At 46.3% G+C, this 11,462-nt stretch overlaps 1 protein-coding gene across 1 annotated transcript; it reads left to right on the top strand.

The window, feature by feature from the left end:
- Positions 1-764: 764 nt before the first annotated feature.
- On the top strand, positions 765-11,226 carry G6pc1 (glucose-6-phosphatase catalytic subunit 1). Its single transcript, XM_021176916.3, has 5 exons — positions 765-1,103; positions 3,821-3,930; positions 5,764-5,869; positions 7,658-7,773; positions 9,610-11,226. Exons 1-5 carry the CDS (start codon positions 874-876, stop codon positions 10,119-10,121), a joined length of 1,074 nt encoding a protein of 357 aa, XP_021032575.1. The 5' UTR covers positions 765-873; the 3' UTR covers positions 10,122-11,226.
- The last annotated feature ends 236 nt before the right edge of the window (positions 11,227-11,462 follow it).

Below are 11,462 nucleotides of genomic sequence, written 5' to 3'. Positions count from 1 at the left end.
AATGTTTTTTTAAATATTTTTATCTCATGTGCATTGGTGGTTTTTTGCTGCGGGTATATCTGTGTGAAGCTGTTGGATCCTCTAGAACTGAGTCAGTTACAGACATTTGTCATGTGGGTGCTGGAAACTGACTCCAGGTCCTCTTGAAGACCATCCAGTGCTCTTAACCACTGAGCCATCTCTCCAACCCAGGGGAAAAAAACATTTTTAAAGGATTGTTTTCTTGCCCTAAGAAGTATAAAACTCAATATTGGAGACACGGTTGGCTGCCCAAATCAGAGTCGGACCCCAGATCCACGTGAACTTGGTGAAAGTCCAAGAGAGTGAGCATTTCCAGGACAACAAAGCCCTACTGCTGTGTATTTTGTATATTTTAAATTAATAACTTAAAAGGTCACTTCTGGCAGTAGCAAACTTCCCTTTGTCTCCAAATAGATACAGTTGCAGACTTCAAAAAGCAGATTTCCTTGCAAGAGTCATGGTTGAAACAGACTCTGCCCTGAGCCTCTGGCCTGGCTTCAAGGACCAGGAAGGAGGGCAGCCTCTAGCACTGTCAAGCAGTGTGCCCAAGTTAATAATTGGCTCTGCCAATGGCCGATCAGGCTGTTTTTGTGTGCCTGTTTTGCTATTTTACGTAAATCACCCTGAACATGTTTGCATCAACCTACTGATGATGCACCTTTGATCAATAGATTTTAGACAAAAGTGGTTTTTTGAGTCCAAAGATCAGGGCTGGGTTGACCTACAGACTGAATCCAGGGCATATAAAACAGGGGCAAGGCACAGACTGATAGCAGAGGGATCAAGGCCAACCGGGCTGGACTCACTGCACAGGCTCTGCTGGCAGCTTCCTGAGGTACCAAGGGAGGAAGGATGGAGGAAGGAATGAACATTCTCCATGACTTTGGGATCCAGTCGACTCGCTACCTCCAAGCAAATTACCAAGACTCCCAGGACTGGTTCGTCTTAGTGTCTGTGATCGCTGATCTCAGGAATGCCTTCTATGTCCTCTTTCCCATCTGGTTCCATCTTAAAGAGACTGTAGGCATCAATCTCCTCTGGGTGGCAGTGGTCGGAGACTGGTTCAACCTCGTCTTTAAGTGGTAAGAACCATCCCGAGGGGTGATGGGTAGAGAAATGGCTGTCCTCCAGCAGGGGTACCCCATACTGTTCACCAAGCTACAGGTTAGTCCTCATTGGCTTGAGAGTCTCTACAGAATCCCACCTGTGCCTGGCAATGAGGAATGGCTATTTTGTCAGACCCGAGGGATGGAAAGACAGCTGCGTTTAATGAGAAGTCTGAGTGTAGCCTTTACGCTGGTTTATTTGACTTTATTATTTAGAGTTAGGGTCTTGTGTAGCCCAGGCTGGCCTCAAACTTACAAATTAAGAGACAACGACCTTGAATTGCTCAACTTCTGAGTGCTGGGATTACAGGTGTGTGCTCCCATGTGTAGTTTAGCATTGAACCTGGGGCTTGGAGCATGAGAGCAAAGACTCCCCCATGAGGCTATATCCCAGCTCCTGAGCACAGATGTTAAACCCTTTTATTACTATTTCTATGGGTGCTATAGAAACAGAGGTGGAAAAGAAGCAGTGAGGGGAGAGGGGAGTGATTTCTAATCTTTGGGTTAAGCGGTGAAAAGTGATCTGGATAGCCAGGACCTTCCAACTGGTCAATTACATAAACTCGCTGAACTTCTGTTTTAGAATCTATAAACCTTGGTTCTCTCCAGGATCTTAATAATATGCACAATCAACATTTATTGATCAGCTACTATGTGCCAGGCTCGCACTGTCTCTCCCTGTGTCTGTCTCAGTCTGTGTGTATGTGCACATGTTCATCAGGCTCGCACTGTCTCTCCCTGTGTCTGTCTCAGTCTGTGTGTGTGTGCACATGTTCATCTGCGTACATGCATGTGGCTGTGTTTGTGGAAGCCAGCGCAGTCATTCCTCAAAACTTATTAAGATAAAGTCTCTGATTGAACTGGAGCTCCAGAGTAAATTAGACCAATGAGCACTGGAGGTCTACCTGCCTGTATTCCCATAGCTATATGCCACCATGCCCAGAATTTCTTTTGATAGGATGGGGATGGAATTCAGGTTTTCTGTTTCATAGCAGGCACTTGATCTACTGAGCCTTCACCCAGTTCCCGATTCCCAGATTTGCTTGTGGATTTTTTGTTTGGTTTGTTTGTTTGTTTGTTTGTTTGTTTTGAGACAGAATCTCCCCTGGCTGTCCTGAAACTTACTGTGTAGACCGGGCTAGCCTCAAACTCACAGAGATCTGCCTGCTTCTGATTCCAGAGTATTGGGATTAAAGATGTGCACCAACAAGCCTGGCTTTTGCGTGTGCTTTTTAAGATGGAGGATGGGGTCTCTTCTCATTCAGTAACTCAGCCTGGCCTGGAACTGATTGAATAGTCCTGTCTGGTCTCAACACATGCCTGTTCTCAAGGGCTGGGATTACAAGTGTGAGCCACCATGCTTAGCGTGTTGGCTTTTAAGTTCTAGATCCTGAGTGTAGAGCCTGAACACGCTCTTTGTTACTGAACTATACCCTCAGCCCCATGAGATTATTTTTTTCTTACAAGACAAGGTCTCTTGCTGTGTAACCTAGACTAGCGTCCAGTTTGTAATCCTCAAGCCTCAGACTGCAGAGGGATTAGAGGTGTGTATAACTCTCCCCAGCTCCAGGGCATTTTTGTTTTGGTTTGGTTTTGAGTCAAAGACTTGGGTGACATGGGTTGGCCTGAAGTAGCTGATAATCACTGTGGGTTTTCAATTCTCCTCTTTCATCAGACTCAGGCTAGAATTACAGGTGTGTTCCTTTCTATCAGGTGTGTGTGTTTACACATATGCACACGTGCACGAATTCTTATACATATGGACCTCAGAGGACGGCTTACAGGAATCTATTCTCTCCTTTCACCATGTGGGTCTCAAAAACAGAACTCAGGTCATCAGGTTTGTGGGCAAGCACCTTTACATGTTAGCTATCTTGCTGCTGGCCTGACATCTTCAGATCTCACATTCTTTGCCCATAAATAGTAAAAGTCCTTAAGAGAAGAACAAATGAGGTTCAAGACTGAATCTAGGGCCTCATATATACTGATCCAGTGATATGCCACTGAGATATACCCCCAGCCCTCTTTTAATTTATCTTTATTATGAAGTGGGTTCTTGGGGTTGAGGTCGTGGCTCAGCCACTGTTTGTCTTATAAACCCAAGTTCTTGAACCGCTGGGCACCATGGTGTGCATTTGTAACCCCAATAGTGGTAAGGTGAAGACCAGTGGAGCCGATCCCTGGAGCTAATCTAACCTGATTGGTGAGCTACATTCAGATCAATGTGAGACCGGATGTCAAAAGAGACAGGTGGCCTTTCTGAGGTTGTCCTCTGGCCTCCACACCACTTCTCCTCGTACACACATACACACACACACACACACACACACACACACATCAGATTTGGAAAGGGCATGGGCAGGTGAAGAGGGATAGAGAAAAGGAAGGGCAGGACCTAGGCTAGCTCCAAAGTCTTAGTCTCAAATGATCTTTCTGTGTCAGCCTCCCCAGTAGCTAAGTCCACCACTGCATCGAACCTCTGAAGCTCTATGTTTATGTTTGAGTAGATAGGACATTCATTCACTGTTCAAATTTCAGAAATCATCTACTTATCATACATAGCACCCCCCAGACCTCTCCCCAGGCACCTCCAAAGGCAATAAACACTCAAGCTTCCTTCTCTCCTTGAAACTGTGGGCTTCCAGTAAAATCAGATACTGACTCACTCCAGACATTGGCTCTGCTCTCCACAGGATTCTGTTTGGACAACGCCCGTATTGGTGGGTCCTGGACACCGACTACTACAGCAACAGCTCCGTGCCTGTGATAAAGCAGTTCCCTGTCACCTGTGAGACCGGACCAGGTGAGAGTCCCAACCCTCACTGAGGTGGGGTGGACGTTGATCTTCATAGACTGACGCTAATGTCATGTGTGTGGGTCTGCACTGACCTTGGGGGTGGGGGGTGGGGTGGGGCTTCATGACAGCCATTGGTTTGTTCTATTGTCACAGTCAATTTGTCTTTCATGTAGCACAAATTCACCTTAAATCATGGCACCAGGGCTTTGCATTGCTAGTTTGGAAATCTAAAAATGATGCTCCCAGGATTAAAGTTACTACTCCAAAAGAGGCAATGGTATACCCACGGGCAATGGCTAGTTAGAGTAACTGAGCCAGAGCACTGTATCAGGCCTTGAGTGTCCTTCCTAGCAGCCTGCTCCAGTGAACAAGTTCTTCTAAGCGGATCGTTCCATACCTAATGCTACCTGCAGTTTTTGTCTTATTTGGGGGAGTCAGTTTCTTTGTTTTGAGGGATGTCCTCATATAGACCAGACTGGTCCTAAATTCTCTATGTAATTGAAGATGACCTTGAACTTCTGATCCTCTTTCCTCCATAACAAATCAGTAAAGCAATGTATTAGAAGATCGCCAGGATCTAATTGGCATCTCACAGCTGCCTGTAACTCTAGTTTTCGGGGATCTAATTCTTCTGTGAATACTGCATGATTGTGGTGAACAGACATACATGTAGGAAAAGCACACATACACATGATTTTTGCTTGTTTGTTTTTTGTTTCTGAGACAGGGTTTCTCTGTATAGCCCTGGCTGCCTGGAACTCACTCTGTAGACCAGGCTGGTCTCGAACTCAGAAATCCACCTGCCTCTGCCTCCCAAGTGCTGGGACTAAAGGTGTGTGCTACCACTGCCCGGCCCACATGATTATTTTTTAAATAGGAGAGAGAGAGAGAGAGAGAGAGAGAGAGAGAGAGAGAGAGAGAGAGAGAGAGAGAGAAAGAGAATATATTTGTCCACGAGACCTTCTGAATGTTGTGTGGAGTGGAGTTGAGAGAGCAGTTGACACCCACCAGAGCCACAATTGTTTGGGGAAGGGATGTGCTGATGGGCTGATGAACGCCAGTTGAGGCTAAACCTCACATGACCCCACAAAGAGAGCCCAACTAGAGATTTCTCTTCAAAAACTGTTCTGAACAGGTTGAGGGCACCAGCCTTTATGACATGATACAGACTAGTCATGGGAAACAGGCTATAGTTAGGTATAGGGTATACCATCGACCAAGATAGCTGTCTTCAGCCCAAAGACATGCCCATAAAAGGCTAAGAGTTAAGGAGCACCCACAACCAGCCGGAAAACTATCACTCCATCCAGGATGGGGTGTGGATGGCAGGTCAGGAGTGGGAAGCGACTTAAATTGGTTGGAGTGGGTCTTATTGAAAAAGTGAGTCTGAGACAAGATTTGAAGAAGCCAGGGAGTTGACCAGAGGAACTTTGGGAGAAAAGCATCCGTGATTCATTTAGGGGCAAGCAATGAGACAGTGTGGCTAGAGAAGAGAGAGAAGGAAAATATAGGGAAGCTGAGGGTGGACGGATCAGTGTGTAACTTACACCCTCCGGATTCCTGTGCAATCTGCAGACTGTCTGCAACCTCAAGAGCAATGGAGGACCTCTCTGGTCTGAGCACAGTCCTCCCACACCCCTGCACAATGCTTGGCACACGGTGTGAATTCCATATGTTAAATAAGTGAATTACAGTAAAGGAGTGGATAGTGAGATGGGTGGATAGCTAGTTAGACGGAAGGCATGATGACTGGATGGGCTTGATGGATGGATGCCTTGGCAGTCTCTCAGATTAACGTCTTTCCATCTTAAGTCCATTCATCTCTTTTCTTCCATGTAGGGAGTCCCTCTGGCCATGCCATGGGCGCAGCAGGTGTATACTATGTTATGGTTACTTCTACTCTCGCTATCTTTCGAGGAAAGAAAAAGCCAACGTATGGACTCCGGTAAGAACTCACCACTGGGGCTGGGGGTGAACAGGAAACTGCACACTCTGTAGCTGACCCAAGGGGTTCTTCCACCTTGCTAGCTCATTCTCACACCTACGGTTGGCACTAGTAAGGGGTGTCACATTTCTGCTGTGAGTTAGCATCACAGGATGCTTGGGCCAGAAGGGATCCACTAGGGTAGCCCTCGTTTTAGACTCTTACGGGTTTGGTTCTGGGTATCAAACTTGGGGCTTTGTGCATGTTGTATAACTAGTCTATCACAGAGCTATATGTCTAGCATTAAAAAAAAAAATCCTTTTCTGTATCATCCTGGAGTCACCTCATATAGGTTAAAATAAACAGACATAAGTTCCTAATGTGGGGATCCTGGGTATGCAGACATAGTGTAAATCCTTAGTTATTAAATGGTTAAAAATGGGCAGTTCCGATGCATACAAAGGGGAGCTAGTGAAATGGCTCAGTAGTTAGGAGCACTGGAAGCTCTTCCGGAGGACTTAGACTCAGTTCCCAGCACCCACTTGGTGGTTCACAGCAGCCTAGAACCCCAGTTCCAGGAGATCTGATTCCACCCCTGTGGACTCCAGGCACACACGTGGTATACACACATCCATGCAGGCAAACACACATACACATAGAAATGGAAGTAGATGATGCAGGTGTGATGGCTGGCACCTGAGAACTGGAGGATCAGGAGTTCAATGTCTCCTTGGTTACCTAGTGAGTTTGAAGCCAACCTAGGCTATATAAGGCCCTCCAGAAGAAAATTTAACTATTAAAAAAAAACAAAAACAAAAACAAAAACAACCCTCAGGGCTGGAGAGATGGCTCAGTCAGTAAGACCCTTGCTCTGCGGTCCCCATGAAGGTGAAGGAGAAAACCATTGCCAAGATGATCCTCTAACTTTCATACACGTGCTGTCACACATGCATCCCACGCCCACCACGGCAGGGAAGCATGGGAGCAGGAACATCTTCGAGCTCACGTGTTAAACTGCAAGCACCAAGCAGAGAGAACAGGCTCAGAGTCTCACACACACATACACACACACACACACACACGAGAAAATCTCTCTCACACACACACAAACACACAGAGAGAAAATATCTCTCTCTCTCTCTCTCATACACACACACACACACACGCACACATACAAAGAGACACAGAATCTCTCATACACACACAGAATCACTCTCACACACACATACACAGAGCCCTCCATCTATCACACACACATATACACAGATACACAAAGAATCCCTCTTACACACACACAGAATCTCTCTCTCTGTCTCTCACACACACACACTCACACAAAGTCTTTAAACTCTCAAAATCTGCAAGACCACACCTCCTAATCCTACCCAAAAAGAGCCCTAACTGGAGACCAAGTATTCAAATACCTGAGAATGGGGGCTCGGGGATTTCATTCAAAACATGACAAGCACCATGCATTTTTGAGCTTTTGGGTAAGACTTCCACTTTCGGGCTGGTGAGATGGCTCAGCAGGTAAGAGCACCCGACTGCTCTTCCAAAGGTCCTTAGTTCAAATCCCAGCAACCACATGGTGGCTCACAACCATCTGTAACAAGATCTGACTCCCTCTTCTGGTGTGTCTGAAGACAGCTACAGTGTACTTACATATAATAAATAAATCTTTAAAAAAAAAAAAAAAAAGACTTTCAGTTTCTAAAAGTTCCTCTGACGGAGCCTGGCAAACCCACCGGGACTTTTCTTTGCTGAAGGGTCTCCATCTGGGTTCTGGAGTGCTTGCCTATTGTCTTGCAGGTGTTTGAACATCATCTTGTGGTTGGGATACTGGGCTGTGCAGCTGAATGTCTGTCTGTCCCGGATCTACCTGGCTGCTCACTTTCCCCACCAGGTCGTGGCTGGAGTCTTGTCAGGTATCAGCAGCTCCGATTCCTTCCCCACCCACGTCCTATTTCTTCTGGATCTTCCTTGCTTAGCCTTTCAGAGTCAAAGGCCAGAGGTTGGGAGACTAAGGGTGTGGTTTTTCTGTAAACCAGCATGAGAACCTGCTGTGTAGATTTACCTGCCTTTATTCCAGGGTAGACAGAGGTGGGAGGATCCCCAGAGTTCAGGAACAAGCCAGCCTAGGCTAATTGGTGAGCCCCAGGTCTCAGTGACAGACTATACACATACACATGCACACGCACGCACACACACATACACACACACACGGTGGATGCTCCAAAGAACAATACCTGAGGCTGACCTCTGGCTCTGCATGCACATACATACATGCACACACACACACACACACACACACATACATGGTGGATGCTCCAGAGAACAACACCTGAGGCTGACCTCTGGCTCTGCATGCACATACATGCACACACACACACACACACAGTGGATGCTCCAAAGAACAATACCTGAGGCTGACCTCTGGCTCTGCATGCACATACATACATGCACACACACACACACATACATGGTGGATGCTCCAGAGAACAACACCTGAGGCTGACCTCTGGCTCTGCATGCACATACATGCACACACACACACACACATATACAGACACACACAATTTGAAATTATTAGTTTCCACAGCAGGCCCAGAACTATACAGCTAAAGTGTCCCAGGAAAGTTGCGTTGCATCGAGCTCAACTCACTCAACTGAGTTTGTTTAAAGTCTCCATGCTTCTGACATCTTTGTCTCCGATCTTCAATTTGAACTGGCTCTCAAGCTTCTTTCCAGAGAATCTCCCAAATGTACAGTGTCTTGGGGAGAACTCATTATTGAAATACATTCGTTTGCAGACCTAACATGTCTGCAGCAGATGTTTTCTCAGAGAGGTTTGTGCGTTTGCAATTTCTGAGATCCAGTTAGGAAGAGAAAGAAAAGATTTAGGTTAAGCATTAAAAACAAGACAAACAAACAAACAAAAACATTGTCTAGATTTGGAGCTGGGGGAGGGAGCAGAACAGATCAGTTGCAAGCCTGAGGATCTGAGTTCGGTCCCTGGAATCCACATGGCAGAAAAAAACCCACCCCAACCAATTATCCTCTGACTCCCACATGTGTGCTGTGGCACACATGCCCACACACATACACACAAAGACAGAATAAACAAAATGTGTAAATAAATAAATAAAAATGCCTGGTGAGTGAGCATACCCTTGGAGAGGCTATGTCACACAACAAAGATTAATGTCGTCAGCTGTGTGACAGCTTACTAGCTTCTGTGGAAGGAACTGAGAGCAATAGGTAGCATTCAAGGACAACAGTGATGTGATCTGATGGCTCAGCGGGCTACCTCATTTGTTACCAAGCCTGACAACCTGAGTTTGAGCCTGGGCCCCACAGGGTAGAAAGAACCAACTCCTGTCACTTGCCTTTTGACCTCCACACAGATACCGTGTCACAGGTGTGCCTGCCCACACAGAGACATACCTACATACACATACCCAATAAATATATAGATGTGAGGACATTTTAAATAAATAAATAGGATAAGTCCATTCAATTAGGTTGTCTGGCGGGACTACTCTCTGCACCCCCATCTTGAGAATATGCAAGATGAAACAGGATCCCATACACACAACAGGAAACTTAAGACTCGGTGGGAAGATGTATGTGATACGATTCTTCCATCCGAAAGACACTATGCTGGGACCCTCCACTTTGGTGTGTGATTTAGATTTATCTGTGGTATGATGGCATGTCACCCATAGCCGACCCTATTCATCGCGGCTCTTTCTCCCACACAGGCATTGCAGTGGCTGAAACTTTCAGCCACATCCGGGGCATCTACAATGCCAGCCTCCGGAAGTACTGTCTCATCACGGTCTTCCTGTTTGGTTTCGCGCTTGGATTCTACCTGCTGCTAAAAGGGCTAGGGGTGGACCTCCTGTGGACTTTGGAGAAAGCCAAGAGATGGTGTGAGCGGCCAGAATGGGTCCACCTTGACACCACACCCTTTGCCAGCCTCTTCAAAAACCTGGGGACCCTCTTGGGGTTGGGGCTGGCCCTCAACTCCAGCATGTACCGGAAGAGCTGCAAGGGAGAACTCAGCAAGTCGCTCCCGTTCCGCTTCGCCTGCATTGTGGCCTCCTTGGTCCTCCTGCATCTCTTTGACTCTCTGAAGCCCCCATCCCAGGTTGAGTTGATCTTTTACATCTTGTCTTTCTGCAAGAGCGCGACAGTTCCCTTCGCATCCGTCAGTCTTATCCCGTACTGCCTAGCCCGGATCCTGGGACAGACACACAAGAAGTCTTTGTAAGGCATGGGGAGTCTTTGGTATTTAAAGTCAACCTCCCTGCAAAGGACTAGGAGCAACTAAAGCCTCCGAAACCCATTGTGAGGCCAGAGGTGTTGATATCGGCCCTGGTAGCCCTGTCTTTCTTTGCTATCTTTACCAAAAAGGTGAATTTTTACAAAGCTTACAGGGCTGTTTGAGGAAAGTGTGAATGCTGGAAACTGAGTCATTCTGGATGGTTCCCTGAAGACTCGCTTACCAGCCTCCTGTCGGATACAGAAGAGCAAGCCCAGGCTAGAGATCCCAACTGAGAATGCTCTTGTGGTGTAGAATCTTCCGGCTGGGAAAAGTTTTGAGCACCATGCATTTGCCAGGAAGAGAAAGAAGGATCGGGAGGAGGGGGAGTGTTTTATGTATCCAGCAAACCAGATGCAATCTATGTCTAACCGGCTTCAGTTGTGTCTGTGTCTTTAGATACGACACATTCAATAATAATAATAGACCAACTAGTATAATGAGTAGCCAGTTAAAGGCGATTGATTCTGCTTCCAGATAGTCTCCACTGTACATAAAAGTCACACTGTGTGCTTGCATTCCTGTATGGTAGTGGTGACTGTCTCTCACACCACCTTCTCTATCATGTCACAGCTTTCTCCTTCTCAGCCTACCTCTGCATTCCCCAGAATTCTCCACGTGTTCCCTGGCCCTGCTGCTGGACCCTGCGGTGTTCCGTAGGCAACTGTGTGTTGGTGCTTTTGTAGGGTTAAGTTAAACTCTAAGATCTTGGGCAAAAAGGCAAGGAGTCCCAGGATTCCTCTCTCCAAAGGTCACTCCGATGTTACTTTAGATTCCTGGGGCAGAAATATGACTCCTTTCCCTAGCCCAAGCCAGCCAAGAGCTCATTCTTAGAGGAAAAGGCAGCCCCTTGGTGCCTGTCCTCCAGCCTCGGCTGATTTGCAGAGTACTTCTTCAAAAAGAAAAAAATGGTAAAGCTATTTATTAAAAATTCTTTGTTTTTTGCTACAAATGATGCATATGTTTTCACCCACACCAAGCACTTTGTTCCTAATATCTTTGAAAAGAAAACTACATGTGCAGTATTTTATTAAAGCAACATTTTATTTAAGAATGGAGTCTTGCTTATTACTCTATTTTATCTTGTTTTAATTATTTTTCTTTTTGTTTTATGTGTATGGGTGTTTTGTCTGCATATATGTCTATGCACCATGTGCGTGCTTGGTGCTTGCAGATTCCAGATCTCCTGGGGCTGGGTGCTAGGAATTGAACCCAGGTCCTCAAAATGCGTGTAAAAATACCAAGTCTGGAGCCGGGTGTGGTGGCGCACGCCTTTAATCCCAGCACTTG

Source organism: Mus caroli, unplaced genomic scaffold (assembly GCF_978045245.1).
Source record: "Mus caroli unplaced genomic scaffold, Mus_caroli_1 scaffold_13, whole genome shotgun sequence".
NCBI lineage: Eukaryota > Metazoa > Chordata > Mammalia > Rodentia > Muridae > Mus > Mus caroli.
Note: the sequence above shows the minus strand (reverse complement) of the source record. Positions and strands in the feature narration are given on the sequence as shown.